Here is a 17,527-nt window from a genome sequence, read left to right as displayed (position 1 = left end):
TCGCCTTGCTAACTAACAACTTTAGCTGGAGTAAAAAAGAGGAGATTGAATTTTACCGTACAACATGAAAGCACGCTCGCTCAGGCAGCTGCGCGCTCACCTCACCAATGTACACAAGACGCGTTGTTTGAGCATGTTGTGCCTGTTTTCCTTTAGGTCCCAGGCCATGTTAATTTGTTATACTGTAGACTCCAACGGTGAGACCATACTGCTCAGCACGCACGTGTTAGTCACTGCTCACGAGCGCAGCACATTGGGAGTTAGTTATTTATTTTACATTTTACATTACACTCATTTTTGACTGTAAATGTATTCTAAAACACTCAAAGATTCTGCATTCAATTCACATATTCGTCAAAAGTGTTTAAAGTATATTCAAGGTATCAAAAACTAAGTTTTATATGTTTTTTATTTTATTTTTTAATCGGCCGATTAAATCGTAATCGTAATTTTTCTCTGAAAATAATCGGCATCGGCACTCAAAAATCAATATCGGTCGGGCCCTAATGCTAACTGTATCCTGGACTTTATATTGATTGTAAACTTTTTAACTTAACCCAATTCTGAACCTGAGCACCCATTTAGGGTCACTGGACAGTAATTTAGGAACAGGAACTTGTAAGGGCTATGCAATGTTCAATCGCTATGCACTACTACGTATCCCATAGTAAAATTAGGCTATTTGGTTGAGCTTTCGCTACGGCCTGATCTGTCGCGGCAGCTTTCGTTGAGCATTCGCTACGGCTCTTGCTCATCGCTGGCTCTTGCTCATCGCTGGCTCAGCCTACCGGTTTATTTCAACAGGTTGCAAAGCGCGGTCATGACGCGTTTCTTCTACTTAAAGAGCACCTATTATGCTTTTTCGACTATTATGACCTATAAACGTTGTTATAATGATTTATAGTAGGGCTGTAACGATACGCGTATCGAAACCGAAATTGCGACACTCAAAGCCACGAACCTGTCTCGCGGTGTGAGAAGGCAGAAGCGCGATATGCCCTTTCTAACTCTCCGGTCAAATTGTCCGATTGAAATTTGCTAATAATTTGTCTAAATAATAGTCTGCTGACAGCGCCCCCTCCTATCGATGCCGTAAATATGTGACGAGATGCCCTCTCTGTGATGACAGCTCTCCGTGGCTACGGAGGATTGCATTTCTCCACAGCCGTCGAAGTCCTCATATGCGATATGAACGACATTTATCCAGAGTGGGCCAAGCGCGATAAAATTGCCTGTGTGATCCTGTCTCTATTGTTTTGTGTGATTTGACTGGCAGTTTGTCTGCTTATAGGTCGGAATGAAGCGGCCACCGATTATTGACAGGATGGGTACTCTATTCTACCGGACTCGTTCGCTTCTTCACTAGACACACGCGCTACCGCTCGCTCTCCTCGCTCGTCCACTCACTCGCTGACGTCACTCACACACGCATATACGCACACTGCCATTCTCGCGCACACACATATGCTACTCGTAACACTATGCCTCGTTATTGCGACGTTCATGTTTTCCCCATCTATTGAAAGTTAGGCTATTAAACATGTTGCATTCTATACGGCCTGATTATGTCATTATTTAAGCTACATAGCCTAATAAGAAGCGCTAATAAGGATATTTGACTAAACCAACCAAACAGTTGAGGGTTTTTGCCTACCAGCAAAAAGCATCCTCCAACTGCAATCTTTGGTTATTTCTTTATTAATTTAGCTATACTTTAATAGTATTCTTTCTGTTCAAATCTGTTCAGTGTTCCAAATTATTTGTTATTAAATGTTACATTAAGTTAATTGGTATATAAGTGTTGTTTAAATAAAATGCTAAAATCATGGGATGCATCGAACCGTGGGTCAAAAATCGTGATACAAACCGAATCGTGAGTTTGTGTATCGTTACAGCCCTAATTTATAGTCATGTTTAACCATACTAAAGGGTCAAATAATGACGTACATGCATTTAGACATATTCCCTGCAGACCGTCTGGGGTGGCTGTGCAGATTGTAAACACTAGGGACGCCGATCGCCATTCACTTTTTCAAATTTCCGGGATTTATCTACGTAGAACAATCCGGATTTCCATGTATGGCCTTGCTGCCACATGCTCTTCCGGAAGGTAACCAATCACAACGGAGTGGGGTTGGCAGGAGGGGGGCGAGGGGGCGGAGAAGGCCGAAGCCGGGTGTTGACAGAGAATGCTGAAAGCGCCCAGATGAAAGGATAAGTTCCCCGAAAATCTACATAGTGTTTTGCACCACTTGTTGACACGCTTTGTAAATCCAAAATTAACAGAGCTGTTCCAGACTAATTGTAGTCTGCAATTTGTCTGGCAATGCAAGGATGCGCTTTACCCGGATACGGGTACATTTGGGATGCAGAGGTTGATGAACACTAGGGTTGGGTGGTATCTGGTTTTACTGGTACGGTGCGGAGTGAGAGGATAAACCGGTTTAATTCTATGCAAAAAGACTGGAGCATTTGTTATTATGAGATGTTCAGGACAATAAAATATGTAGCCTATTACCTACATGCACAGTGTAAATATCTAAATAGGCAACTGATATCATAATATTTGTTTGTTTAGAAACAAGGCATAAAGCAGAGTGTATGATTGTCACGTTTGAGAGACGATACCCAATAGGTTTTAAGAAACATGACACGTTATTGTGTGGTGTGCTATGTTCCACACACTTACCGACCGAAAGGGACACATTTTTACATCTATCGTGGTCTCATGTTTTCTAAATTTTAAATATGCTATTATCAGCTCACCTGACACATGAAGTTGGGTATAACCCTGTGGAAGATGGAGTTTTTCAGACCAAAGCCCTTGCCTCCCGTGCAGAGCACCCGGAAGTTCTCTGCCGTCTTTGGGACAGCGTGGGAATACAGCTCCACGCCGATGGTGCCGAGGGTCTCGTCATCAGCGGCGAGGGTCAGGAAAACCCGGGGATTGGTGTCCCGGGAATGTTCCTGGGCTCGGGACAACGTCTGCAAGGTGGCGTCCTCACTGGGCTGACTCAACCGCTGCTGACACTCCAAAAAGGTCTTCTTGAATTTTTCAGCTAGGTCTGCGTTCTTGAACTTGGCTGCCAGCTGCTCCACACTAGCATTGCCCTCTGGAGGAGGAGAAAGAGTTAACAGCTGCCGTCAAAGATAAAAAAGAAAGAAATCTCAAATAAATGATAATAATTAAGTAACTTCAATATTGACAAATTCTGATTGGCTAATAGATTGCAAACACATTGGAGACTGTAGAAAATGGCGTATATATATTAAGGATCACGTCAAAACACTGCAGTGGCGTTTTACCTGCATAGTCGGTGGTGGTCCAGACCAGAGCGTTGGCCGACGAGTTCATGGGCTTGAGCTCCATGATGGGAGTGATGATGTGATTGGCGCACACGTTCAGCACCTGCTCTCTCCTCATGATGACGCGGTAGGTGCCCTTGGCGGGGTGGTAGAGGATCTTTATGTCTCCCACGCCGCGCTCCTTCCACTGGTTGAGCCCGCGGTCCCAGCGGTACAGCTTGGTGCGCTCCTTGAACAGGATTTCCTCGTCCTCCTCACCCGACTTGGTCTCCACCTGAGGAGGGACAGCGAGAACTTGAATGGAGGCCGACTTCAGCGCTTAAAAAGGAGAAGAGTTTCTGGCGGGTCTGCAAAGTAAAAGGCGAGCTGCTGTGTATGAAACCACTACGCTAGTACAAATCATGTACATCAAAAGAGCTCTGCCTTTCCATGAGTAATGGCATGGGTAATGCTAGTACAAATATTAGCATTTCGACAGCAGTTCATCATTCACACTATCTTGAACCTGGCTGATAACCTGTTGGATTACAAAGGAGAATCTAAATCATTTTAAATAAATGTAATCCAATTGAAGATGAGGTGGAGACAAGGTACCTCTGGCAGAGACACTATGGGCTCGAAGTGAATGTCCACTTCATCGGCAGCCTCCCCTTCATCCCCTTCCCCCTCCTCGCCGTTTTTCTTGGGTTTGGCTGCACCACCAAACACAGAGGCTCCAGCATTTGCCCAGGAGAAGTTGGTGTCTAAAGAGGAGAGGAAGATAGGTGTCCGCTCATTATGAGCAGCTATGCTTATAAATATCCCGGAAAGTTGAGTTCAATAAAAGATGTTTTGGAAAAAGTATCCGAAAGTGACAGAGGAGCAAATGTAAAAATTATATCAAGGAAAGTTCAAAGAAGAAAAAGGAACACAGGCCATGCAAACGGCATTTTTTCCAACTTGTAAATGATCAGTGCCAAGTAAAGTGACTGAAACCGACCTCTCGATCCAAAGGCATATTCTCCATCTCCAGTGTTTTGTGCAAGTTCTGCGAAGGAGAAGCTTCCGCCTCCGAGCGTGTTAAAGCCGAAGTTGATGTCTGCATTAAGAAGGTAAAGAAGAGAAACATCTTGAACATTGTGGATCCCAATGGACCAAACTTGCATAATGTTCTATTGTTTAAATACGACTTTGTTATATTGCAATAACACAATATATAAAATGCCTTTGAAAAATAATGAATTATTATTATTTATTTTTTAATAAAGGTATACTATGGGGGAAAGTATGCCCATCTATAATGTTAACAACGTATGAGAAGGCCCCTAGGAAAATATAAGTATGGTGGACAGAGGAAAACTATCGATAGAACACTCAAAGAGAAGTTATCATATGAAATAAATATGATGGGCCTGCTACTTCTATATACCAGGGCAAGGGTAAAAGGGTAAACTACTGAATATAACAACTATTGAACCTTATCCATGAGCTATCATAGCAAGGTAAACACTAGTGCTAACATTGATTAGGTAGGCAGGTTGGTCTTCTACCCGTACATGGTACACACAAGGAATACTACCAGCATGATTGTTATGAGCAAAATGAGTTTGTCCTCCGATGACGCCTGTGAAAAGGATCCATTACAGCTAGGGTAAGCAATTTGGAGAAACCAGCCAAAGTAAGACAATAATATAAATATTCAACCCAAAAAATATATCCCCCTTCCCTTCAGGCATCCCGCAAAAGCCACTCCTCAAAAACACATGACTAGCTCGCTAGCTTAAGGCCAAAGGTCTGCCTAGCCTTGGAAGACGTGTCACGCGCCATATTTTTTTTACTACTTCATCTCACATTTATGTGAGATGACTTGTAGTCAGGATGGATTGCTTTGAGTTGACAAACAACATTCATAGTCATGAACACGAGGTCCCCGCCTATTTAGTGTGACACACCTAAATGGAACAGGACCATAATAAATGTTATACTCTCACCCGTGTTCACCCTTCAATGACAAAATGTCTGCTGTGAAAAGGGCCGATGTGGAAATGCAGTTACGAGTAGGTTATGTTACCAACAGTCTTACACACTAGTTAAAGATAACCAAATATGTATACCTTGACTAGTAGTGCTGAAGATATTGGCAAGTGAAGGAGTTGCAGCATCAACAGTCGAGTCCGAATCTTTGCTTTTCTTTGTTGAGAGATCGATGGGACAACCGTTGCTTGGGACAGTATTCTGGGCCTCGGATGCCTGATCAGAGATTGCCTCCCCTTGTGCCAAGGTGCTGACTGCGCCCTCGGTGCAGACTGCGCCCTCGGTGCTGACTGCGCCCTCGGTGCTGACTGCGCCCTCGGTGCAGACTGCGTCCTCGGTGCAGACTGCGTCCTCGGTGCAGACTGCGTCCTCGGTGCAGACTGCGTCCTCGGTGCAGACTGCGTCCCCGGTGCTGACTGCGTCCCCTGTGCTGACTGCGACCCCTGTGCTGACTGCATCCCTTGTGCTGCCTGCATCCTCCGTACCGGACAGCTGGCCTGAAGGCAACGTCTCTGAAGCACCAGTGGAAGACTTCACCTCGGCAATCTAAAACAAAAGGATAAAAAAAAAGAAAGAAAAATTACCTTATTTCATGCATTGATAAAGAATATAACTTAGAGACATATTATGGTGTTTCCCTTACAAGTAAACATAGTAGGGATGGGCGTGAGGAATCAATTACTCGAGTACTCCTCGTTACAAATGAACTCGGTTGGTGGACAGACAAACTCGAGTTTGCATATACACACAGAAGTTATCTGAAGCAAATGTATCAATTTTCTGTGCGGCGTGTCACACCAAAATTGTACCGGGGGCGAAAATTGTACCGCCTACGTAATCCGCGTCGAAACATTGCGTCATCGATCAAGACGAAATAACATAATACAGATAACACTTGTTTTTACTTTATATTTGTATTGTATTGAATTTAGCCTGTAAACCTAGTGTTTAAAGTGTATCGTAGTATATATTTGTATTTAATTGTTTAATCGAATTTAGCTAGTAAACTGAGTGTTTACAGTGTGTCTAGCTAGCTAGTGTTAATTTAATTTAGAGCAAAGCGGTTAGAGCAAAGCCCAGCGAAGTATTGAAATACTTTACAGAAATAGGAGATCACAAGATGAAAGGTAAAATATGCCAAGCGAAATTGAGCTACCAGAGTACTACAAGTACTATGCGGCAACATATGCTCCTGAAACACAACGGTGAGTTTGGGAAAGCAGACCTGCAGCAACCAAGTGTGTCGGGTATTTTCTCCGCCGCAAGACGCATCTATATTCCCGGCCGTGTAGAGAAGATCACAACGCTGAGTCTTTTTTTTTAGTTCATTTGCTGCCGTTTTATTTGCAGCTTTAAATTATTTGCAATGGTTAGGCTACTTGTTTCGTTTTTTTTTTTTAACCGTTAGGCATTTTTTCCACGTTATTTCAATTGTGACACGCATTTATTTTTGCAAGGAAAACGTGTTTTGAACGTTTGCAAAAATAAATAAAGAATACTCTGATAACTCTTGACTGATTTGATTGAGAATAAGCATCACATGTTTGGTTGGTAATATTGCCGTTCATCATTAGGCCTATTCCTGCTGCCTGATGCGTTGCATTCTAAAAATAGATTAGTTTTAAACGAGTACTCGATCACTTGAGTTTGGAATTTACTACTCGTGCCCATCCCTAAAACATAGTATACGAGTTTCTAGTGTCTGTAGCTTTAATGCAAATGGACTGCTGCCCATTGACTAATGAGCTGTCAGAGTGAACTCCAGCATGGAGGAGAAGTGATTGTTGCCGTTTGCGGACACCTGGAGCTCTATATCCATCTAATATAATACAGTGTTTCCCATACATAGACCAATGTGTGGCGCAGTGCCACAGAATCAAAATCGAGCGCCACAATTTGATTCTGCTTTTATTTTTTTATTTATTTTACGCAATTTTGAAATATAAATATTGTTCCGTTCATTCATCTCCGCATAGCACTCCTTCTCCCTGTCATCCTCGTTCACACGCACACGCAGAGCAAAGCGCGCATACATGCCAATGGTGCGCGGGTACACTACCACTTATTGGATAAACCCGAAGGTAAACCCGAAGCAGCGGGATATTTGCGATTAAGGTGAAATGTGGTTATGGTTTAGATAGATTGGTGTTGGATCCCCAGCCCGTTCTGCCGTCAATTTGAATCCGCTATGCAGCAGGGGCAGGAGATTGGGAAGATCAGGGTGTCTCCCGGTGGGCCGGTCCACTTTGAAATGTGTTTTGTGCCCGATTGCGCAAATTTTATAATCCATTAGTGGTTGATTAATTTCATATACAACATTGCTCATTATAAGCTCTTATCCCCCTACTTCTTGGGTTAGGGTCTCCACCCAAAATGCATCTTTTGTTGTGGAAAATCAAGCTGAAACAGGGGGTTCACTTCACCTTTAAAAATAAAATGACAACATGGATTATCTCATACTAAAGTTCCATACACACCAGTGCCTCTTGTACTTTGCGGACCTCTGTCTCAAACTCCTCAGCCTTGTCTCCCTCTGAATCACTGGTGCCCAGTTCACAGAAGAAGGTTGGGGGGAGTTGTAGGCTCTTTGCCTTCTCCTCCTCTTCTGGCGTAGGCTTCTTCTCCCAGACCACCTGGCAGTCTGGATCTGAGGTAAATCCGGTCGGAGAAAAGACAAAAACAAGCCCTAAATTCATAGTAGGCTGCAGCCCTTACAATAAGTGTTACTATGTGTAGTGTACTAGGAGAATAGTTGTGTACATTTACTCATGAATACTGATATCTTCCATGAAATTAGGGCTGTATATCACGTACCATCAGATGCTGTGGCTCCTCTCTCCGTTGGGTCAGGGTAGAGCTTTCCGTTTAAGGAGTTCACAGCAGATTCATAGTCTTCATCTGAAAAGTCAAAATCAAATTCAACCTGTAGACTTTCATCACAACCAATAATGTATCCCAGACAGGACACTTGAAGCAGAACCATTGCAGACCTGATTCTTTGCTTCCGCAAAGAATATTTGACTCATCTGATTGACAAAGAATTGTCACATTTGGTCAATTTGAGTCAACTGTTCTGCGCCATCAAGTGCATATAAAAAAACGTTAAAAGGCACAGTTGTCAACTCGGTTGTTGAGGTTAGCACACTGTTCTTAGCTGCGAGTCAATATCGACTGCTCAATTCATACTACTTGAATGGCAATTAAAATATTTGCAGTGGAGAACCTTATATTCTGTATTATATAATACATCTAAGAAGGAGTAGGTGGGCCTCCTTCCGTGCATACCCTGCTTTCCCCCACAGCTCAGCTACCATAACGTAGCTCATCTAATTATGTGGGTCAATTGCAGATGTCTGTTGTGCATTACTTTGATAACCTCTCATTTGTTGTAACCTTACCATCAGTTTCATCGTCGCTGGTGTAGCTTGGTTCGTTCTTGTAGCAGAAGAAAGTCAGTGGCAGAAGTAAACTCTTGGCCAACGCTGCCTGCTCAGGCGTAGGCTCCCTCATGTACACCACCTCAACATCAGAGACCCAATTTTCACTACTTCCTTCAGCAGAACTGGGTACTGGAACAGAAATTTGGAGGGAAAAAAATATTTAGATTAGCAAGAAAGTTGTTATTGTATTAGCAGTTACTTAATTTACCCAGCTAATTTAAATCAAAAACAGGACGTTAATATGTTAGGAATTCACAAAAACGAACAAGATGCTTTAGAAAAAAAAAACTAAAAACGTGCAATTGTATTAGAATAACTAGTATCAAAAACCTCAGGGAAAGTAAACTTCTTTCAAGGTGTGTATTCTTCCTTTATTTTTTTAATATGCTGTTTGATAGTCCAAATTCTATTTAATTATATGCTGTAACTTAATTTATTTAGTTCACTGGGAACAAAAAGGAAAGCTTTTCTTTGGTACTGGTTCACCCATTAATAATTTTGAAATAGACAAGGAAACTGCTTTCTGGCTAATGCATTATAAACTATTGCCTTTTTCCACTCAAGGCCCACTTCCCTTTCCCAAAAGTGCCAACCTAACATTCAATATTTCAGAACTGCACCATAACCCAATTAACAAAAGAAGCCATACTTTAGGGACCTATAAACATTAGGGGTGGAACGGTTCAGAAAATACCAGGTTCGGTACGATTTTTGGTAAAGCAGGGGATAACACAGAGCCTATATCTATATATAAAAAAAATTATAGTATATGACCGTAGCAGCCGGTTATTATTAGTAGGTAAAACTTTTTGATATAGGAGGAGTGTTAATAAATGGTTCTTGAGGAAAGATTGGAGGCACTGGCAATATAGAAAACTATGCAATAAATTATTACTGTTTATTTAATTTGAGTTTACCAAATTTGCTAGGGCGCCTCCAAATGAAAAAAGTTTGTAGTCGCTAATTATCCAATACTTGGAAGTTTCGCTGAGAACCTTAATTGCAGCACAAAAGGTTATTTGAACCCAATAAACCCGAAGAATAAATACATGCTCCGATCCGTGACAAGGGAACTGATAGTTCAGATTTTAAATTGGAACGTTAATTCCCTTATACATATGATACATTTGAATCTGGATATTCCATCAACATTCAGGGCTCTCAGGTTGGGAATTTCTGAACTAGAGGTCAAACGCATTTTTTTTTTAAGCTGATCGATTGATTTATTCCAGTCCCATTGAATGCCCAAGTGTTGGGCATTCAATGGGACTGGAATAAGCTGGTGTTTTGGTTCCAATACCAATTTTTTTTTTCTTTCTTTCTTTAAATGCAATGCCATGGCGGTTCAATGATTGGTTCAATGGTTCAAACCCATTAGCAGAGTTCAGTTTAATTGTAACATTTTCTTAAAATAATAACCTTTAGATAAAAAGTTAAGCAAAAGTAATGTAGTACAGACATGTTTGATTACACCAGGTTAAGGGACAGTCTGACCTAGTCAGGTCCCGGGAGGAGTAGCGCCTGAACTACGGCCTTGGAATAGTTCCTGAATGGAATATTTGAGCATGCCACTCACATGCATGATCATTTACATCATTGCGATAAAACATGCACTACTGTTAGCGAGTAGCACACGTTTATACACTTTTGTGCCCATCGAGATCCGAACATCGGAACCAATCTTTTGGTCCAGTTCTCTGTAGTACAGTGCCACAAGTGTTGAACAGTTCTTAAAAAGTAATGCAGCCTATAGGTTGATTAAAATGGCAAAAGTAATGTCAACAAATTCACCAAGGCAGTGTGCAGCATGATTTACACACCTTTTTAGCCCATGATCAAGTGAAATGTTTACTTTTGTGACAGACTCCAACAGTGGGAGAATAATATTACTGGGCCAACATTGCCCTTCGGAAATTATCATGGCTTTGGATTCATTGGCAGTATAAAAGTTTAACTGCTCATTCGAAGTTGAGTTACAATCTGTTTTTGGCAACACACACACACTGGGCATGCAACATGTTAAGTGTGTGTTGCTTCCCGGCTATCGCCTTCTTTCAGGTGAAAGCTGGTAACATGTGGCATAGCATGGCACACACAGACAGGGGCATGGCAATGAGAAGTACCTGGGGACTCAAATTGGAAGGACGATGTGGTGGTCCAAAAAGCCATTGGATTATCTTTGAAAAGCCTAAAATCCAATCCTAAAAAGATAGCATGTTTGAAGAAAGAAGCTAAATTCAATGCTGTTTCATATCTCAGCCGAATTAACTACTATTCTAATGAAAAACTGCACCACATAAACCATTGTCAAATTAGATAATCTGGCATTTACTGTTTGGTGGACACTTTTAACCAAATCGTCTCGCAATGTGTCTATTATTTTTATTAAGGGTGGCCCCAAGACCCTGGCAGTGTTAATGCCATGCTCTACCAGTAAAGCTAGCATTGTTTTCTATATTTGTAGGACATACATCCATAAATCGGAAGCTCTACTTGTGAGTTTTTCTGCCGTCTACATAATCCCAGCTAAATAAATTGAAGTGGGCATGAAAAAAGACAAAAATGGATGGGGGATTTATGAATGGTTCCTGAAAGGGAGGTATTTTTGATAGAGATTAGGCGCAGAATAATTTAATTCCATCAATGGAAGATCTGTGTACCTGAGATCTCAAACAATGGTAGGACCTAATTCAACAATTTTAAAGAAATAGTGTGTTCAATTTAAAATGTCACGGGCTACATTTAAATTGGGGATGATCATTTACAAAGTGTCGCCCGATAATCATACTAGTCTAAAATTCCCACATTTATGCTCGAAAGTGAAGTGTTTGCTAACCCTTGATGGCGAGTTCCTCTCAGTATTGAGCATTGAATAGGGTTGCACGGTAAGGATGGGGATACACTTTAAAACAAAGATAAACAAAATGGATTGAAATAAAATATTTAAAACTGCTTTGGAAGACTTACCTTTCTCTGGGATTTTGAATGCAGGGGATGCAGATGACTGGGACACATTGAGGTTATCTTCGGTCCTGGAGTTAGATGAATTTATTTCGGGCTCTGGAGAAGACTTGGTTGGGCCAAAGATTTTTTGGAGGGTATCTGTACCAAAGACAAACTTGGGGGGAGAAACCACCATCTTCATAGGGTTTGAAGGGCTGCAAGTTATAGCTGTCAATGGCTGACTGTCGGAAATCAGGTCTGTGCGCTCTTTAATTGCTTCTTCCAGGATGGCAATCGCTTCTTTTCCACATACTTGTGTAGGTGTAGTCATGGCTGGCATTGTTTCCTGAGGAGTGGCCACACTTGAAGTCACTGGGGTCATTGGTGTCTCACTATCCTGTGCATTTTTGGCCTTCTCAAATACCTCTTTGAATGAATTTGCTACATCCTGTAGTTTGAACCTCACAGCCAATTGTTCAACTCTTCCATCTTTAGCATCAGTAAAGTCTAAAGCACTCCACACCCAGGCCTTCTCAGATCCTTTCATCAATTCTAGCTTCATTGCTGTTGTAATCCAGTGGTTGCAACAAATCTTGAGCACCTGATCTCGTCTCATGATAAGCCTCACTCGTCTAGTGTCATAGTTCTGCAGGATCCTGATTTCTCCGATGCCCCTCTCCTTCCATTGGTTAAGGTCTTTGTCGTAACGGTACAGTTTAGCCCGGTGATTGAAGACCACCTGCTCATTTTCCTCTCCTGTGGAAATCTCCACAAGATCAGGCAAGGGTACAATGGGTTCAAAGTACTGACCATCTTTGTCCTCATCTTGAGTTGAATCCTGCTCATCATCAGTGCCCACTGACACTCCGCTCTGATTGAGCTTAGCAGGAGACTTGGAAGGGCTGATGCCAGGCTGAAAACTGAAGCTAAAACCACTGGTGGATTCTCCAAATCGAAATAGGTTCTTTCTAACGGGACTGCTTGCTAGAGGAGAAGCATACACAGAAGTGTCAGCAGAGTCATCTAAAGGTTCTCCTCTAAGATCGTAGTTATCCCATTCCAAAGCAGGACCTGTGCCTTCAGTGTGGGGCTTCACGGTCAGCCCCATCACATTGCTAGATGGTGTGAGGTTTGCTGCGCTTTCATCACAGAGTTTAGTTTTCCCATCGGTCAGGAAACATTTTAAATCTTTTAAACCAGTCTTCATTTCCTCAGCTTTCTGAATGAGATGGGCTGTTCTGCCAGTATCAACAAGCTTGTGTGGTGTCTGCAATGGGATATCTAGTAGGAGTCTCTGGCACTCTTCAAACTTTTGCTTGAACTCCGATGCTAGCTCTGGTGTTTTGAACTTGGCTGCTAGCTGTTCTAGTCTAGCATCTCCATCCGAGAAATCATTTGCTAACCACATCCATGCTTTGTCTGACCCTGCTAGAGGCTTGAGATTCATTGTGGTGGTGATCCAGTGGTTGGCACATACCTTCAGGACCTGCTCTCTTCTCATTAAAACTCTGAGTCTGCCATTAGAGGCATTTTTGAGAAATTTGAGGACACCCAAGCCCCGTTCTTTCCATTGGCTTAGGCCGGTATCAAAACGAAACAGCTTAACACGCTGGGAGTAGAGAACCTGCTCTTCCTCCTCTCCCGTCACCAGATCAACCTTTTCCGGCAACTGAACAACAGGTTCAAACTGTATGTCATCATTCTCCTCCGTCTTGTACATGTCCTCTTCCTGGGCAGCTGAAGAGCCTACCTTGCTTGGAGACCCCTGGTTGGATGAAAACAGATTTTCGCCAGCACGAGAGAAGCCCTTAAAAGAGGGATCATTCTGGCCAAATTGAAAGTCCCCACTAGAAGAGGTGGCCAAGGCTGCAAAACTGAATGCATCATGCCTACCAGTAAATAGTGCATTTTCGTCTTCCTTAGTTCCATCAATAGATTGTGTAGACATTGTTTCTTTGTGTTGGTCCGCTAAGTTTTTGAGGACTGTAGAAGCAGTCACTGGTCCAGTTTTCATCGCAGATACTACATTTGTAGTTTCTTGAGCCCCAAACTTGAATCCCCCAGCTTGGATGGGCAATGCAAATGAAAAGCTTGAAGCAGTAGTAACAGGAATTTCTGAATGGGGCACTCCAAACTTAAAGGAAGAACCGTTGCTGCTACCAAAGCTAGAAGTTAAGGTAGTTACAGCTGATTGACTCGATGCAGTTTTATCTCCAAAACTAAAGCTAAATGTTGAGCTACTGATGCCTATTGAAGTACCAGGGCCACTAGTACTTTGGTTAGGATTAGCCGTCTGACAGGACAAACATTGACTGACCGACGCATTGTTCCTGACCAAACAAGTGTCACAGTCCCACTCCCCAACTTTCTTAGCAAACATGGCTCCCAGTGATGAAGTAGGGCATGGTGCTTTAGCTGTAGGGGAAGTCGTTTTGGATAAGGGATTCGAAGTTTGACAGGCAACACAAATCTTGGATGAGGACTCATTTCTTACATAACATGCATCACAGTCCCACTGTCCTGGTTTCATCCCAAATTGGCCACCGAAATTCGAGCCAAACGCAGAGCTCAGAGGCTTGGTGGTTGGGGCAGCTTTTATTTGGGTAGGTGGCCCTGCTTTTTCTGTGATAACTGATGCTGCTGAGGCCTGAGGAGTTTGACAGGCAACACAACTCGTCGATGAGGACTCATTTCTCACATAACATGCATCACAGTCCCATTGACCTGCCTTCATCCCAAATTGGCTACCAAAACTCGATCCAAACGCAGAGCTCTGGGGCTTGCTGGTTGGGGCAGCTGCCATTTGTGCAGGTGGGCCTGCCGTTTGAGAGACAACTGATGCCGCTGAGGCCTGAGGAGTTTGACAGGCAACGCAACTCTTGGATGAGAACTCATTTCTCACATAACATGCATCACAGTCCCATTGACCTTGTTTCATCCCAAATTGGCTACCGAAACTCGATCCAAACGCAGAGCTCTGGGGCTTGCTGGTTGGGTCAACAGCCATTTGTGCAGGTGGACCGAATGTTCCTGAGTCAACGGCAGCTGCTGAGGCCTGAGGAGTTTGACAGGCAACACAACTCGTCGATGATGACTCATTTCTTACATAACATGCATCACAGTCCCATTGACCTGCCTTCATCCCAAATTGGCTTCCAAAACTCGAGCCAAACGCAGAGCTCTGAGACTCGGTGGTTGGGGCAGCTGCTGTTTCTGCAGGTGGACCAGCGGTTTCTGATGGTTTTTTGACACCTGATGCTGTTGAGGAATGAGGTGCTTGACAGGCAACACAACTGTTTGAGGCCGACTCATTTCTTACATAACACGCATCACAGTCCCATTGACCTTGCTTCTTATTAAACTGAGCTCCAAATGCACTGGTTCCAGTATCGGCCAGGGTTTGACCACTGGTAACAAATGAAAATGGAGGATTAGAAGAACCGAATGCCCCAAATCCTGAAAATGGAGTGCTAGAACTATTCTTTGAAGACTCAGTGCCAAATTTGAAAGTGAAGCTACTTGCTGCTGTTGGTCCTCCAAGTGGGGGTGGTGGTTTGGAGTCAGTGACTGTCGTTCCTCCTGGTTCTGACACAGTTTGTGGATTTTTGGTCTGACAAGCTACACATTGAATATCTTTGGGCTTGTTTCGCACATAGCAAACATTGCAGTCCCATTCCCCGTCCTTAAGTGCAAACTGGGCTCCAAATGATGATTTGGTTTCATTCAGTTTATAGCCCACGTCTCTCTTTTCCTGCAAGCAATGCTTTGTTGGTGACTTGGGCACATTTTGTTGAGCTTCATCAAACTTTGTTTTGAAAAGCATTGCCTCCTCCGCAGTTTTGAAGCGGATGGCTAGTTGTTCAGGTTTGGGCTGCTCATCTGCATAATCAATGGCATTCCAGACCCATGACTTATCTGAGCCAGCATTGGGTTTAAGTAGGGTATCAGCGTTGATATAGTGGTTGGCACAGATCTTAAGGACTTGTTCTCTCCTCATTAAGATTCGCACCTTTCCTGAAATGTTATGCTTTAAAATCTTTATATTTCCAATACCCCGCTCTTTCCACTCCTTTGTCTCCATTTCGAAACGGTACAGCTTGGCCCTATTACAGAACAATTCCTGTTCTTCTTCCTCACCTGTTTTGACATCTATCTTATCGGGCAGAGGTACAATTGGTTCAAAATGAGGACCATCATCATCATCCTCTAACTGGGTGCTGTCATTGTCACTTTCCAGTGGCTGATTTTGCTCGACTTGAGGTTGCTTTTCAACTTCATCTATAGGCTTGTTGACATCCCCAAAACTAAATGGCTTCTCAACTTTTTCAAATGCGCCTGGAATTCCAGTGTTTGTTGTTGCACTTGCGAAACTGAACCCAGAAAGATTTTTAGTTCCAAATGTGAAGATGCTCCCTTGGCTAGTGGATTGATCCTGAGTCCCAGGCTTCTGCTCAAAGTCTGTTTTAGTGGAAATATCCGAAGTCAGCAGCCCAAGCAGACTCTCACTGTGCTTGGCTGGAGAAGCAGAGAAGGTAAAGTCTCCGTCGTTGGATTTGAAATTATTAGAGTTGAATTTGAAATCTGAAGATTGTGCAGTTTGACTAGTTGGCCCAGCAACAAGACTAGGAACCTTTGGGATGTCAGTCAATGCTATTTGGCCAAAAGAGATTTTCCCAAAATCCATTGCTTTCCCCTCAATGCTCTTTGGTTGAACGGTAACCGGAGAGGGTTTGGTAAAGTAACCAGGCTCAGGGAGGGGCAGGTTGGTTGTTGGCTGAGTTACACCACGATTGTAATGTTCCTCACTATACGGCGAGAGAAGGTTGGTTGCTGGTGACTCAAAGCGAAGAGGTGCACCGAAAACTTGTTCTTGTGGGGGGTAGACGCAGGGCAGTGCAGGTTGCATTGGTGGTGTGTGGTTCGGCTGCTGGTAGGAATACATATGCGGTTGTGGGGGCATACGATTCATGTTGTACATGGAACCCTGTGATAAAACACAAAAATATGCATTAGAAGATTCATAGCTCACTGGTCCAAAATAGGGATGCACCAATGCTAACATTCTGGGCCAATATTCTTGCCGATGGCATATACCGATGTTATTTTATTTATTTATTTTTTTGTCGTTTTCTTTCTTGCCGATGCAGAGTACAGATCAGAACTTGAACTTCAAGATAGAGTTTACTTTGGACTAAGGTTTACAGAACATCTCAATACGTTTAGTCATAAAGGCAGACTAATTAAATATAGTAAAAGTAAAAAAATAAATAAAATAGGCCGATGGCAGTCAACAAGGCAAGTATCGTCCGAGACAGATGAATCTCAGACAAATCGGTGCATCCCTAGTCCAAAATGGCAATCTGAATATCAACTACTTATCTTACCTTTGTGGGGGTCACATTTGCTGATGTGCGAGGTGGATATTGAGAGTTATAAACTGGAGACTGGTTGTAGTACCCAGACTGCCCTGTGGTAGCATCTGAGAAAGAACAGACGTTTTACTTGTTTAGAAACCTAACAGGAAAGAGATGTGATCAGATCCAAAGGATTTAAAGATGTGCTATATTGCCTTCCATGCCATGAAAAGATGGACGATGCAATCTGTGGAGGGTAACCTAATGCCGCTTTTCCACCGCACATGTAGCTCGACTCGACACGGTAGCAGCACGGGTGCTTTTCCACCGCAAATAGTACCTCCGGGACGTGGGCGGGGTCGGCTGCGCGAAAGGGCCGTGACGTATTTTTGTACGCGACGCAAACAACACCTACGCAACCCACACATGGACAGAACCCACATAACAACAATGGAGGACATCGATAACATT

At 43.0% G+C, this 17,527-nt stretch overlaps 2 protein-coding genes across 4 annotated transcripts in view; both read right to left on the bottom strand.

The window, feature by feature from the left end:
- esd (esterase D/formylglutathione hydrolase) overlaps positions 1–11,599 on the bottom strand; it is a 55,443-nt gene extending 43,844 nt beyond the window's left edge. The window contains exon 1 of the mRNA XM_060039287.1: positions 11,581–11,599. The gene's annotated coding sequence lies outside the window, so the exon portion shown is untranslated. The remainder of the gene's footprint in view (positions 1–11,580) is intronic.
- The window catches only part of ranbp2 (RAN binding protein 2), a 28,287-nt gene that overhangs the window by 1,495 nt on the left and 9,265 nt on the right, over positions 1–17,527 (bottom strand). Inside the window, exons 19-30 of one of the 3 annotated variants that reach the window (XM_060039273.1) lie at positions 17,087–17,181; positions 11,727–16,686; positions 10,883–10,960; positions 8,718–8,888; positions 8,134–8,217; positions 7,797–7,966; positions 5,761–5,865; positions 5,400–5,706; positions 4,286–4,384; positions 3,901–4,049; positions 3,307–3,580; positions 2,767–3,113 (exon numbers count right to left, since the gene is read on the bottom strand). In XM_060039273.1, the coding sequence (XP_059895256.1) occupies positions 2,767–3,113; positions 3,307–3,580; positions 3,901–4,049; positions 4,286–4,384; positions 5,400–5,706; positions 5,761–5,865; positions 7,797–7,966; positions 8,134–8,217; positions 8,718–8,888; positions 10,883–10,960; positions 11,727–16,686; positions 17,087–17,181 (6,839 nt within the window). Of the gene's footprint in view, positions 1–2,766; positions 3,114–3,306; positions 3,581–3,900; positions 4,050–4,285; positions 4,385–5,399; positions 5,866–7,796; positions 7,967–8,133; positions 8,218–8,717; positions 8,889–10,882; positions 10,961–11,726; positions 16,687–17,086; positions 17,182–17,527 lie in introns of all 3 variants that reach the window. The other 2 variants (XM_060039272.1, XM_060039274.1) reach the window with 2 other exon arrangements.

This window comes from Gadus macrocephalus, chromosome 20 (assembly GCF_031168955.1).
Source record: "Gadus macrocephalus chromosome 20, ASM3116895v1".
NCBI classification, from domain to species: domain Eukaryota; kingdom Metazoa; phylum Chordata; class Actinopteri; order Gadiformes; family Gadidae; genus Gadus; species Gadus macrocephalus.
Note: the sequence above shows the minus strand (reverse complement) of the source record. Positions and strands in the feature narration are given on the sequence as shown.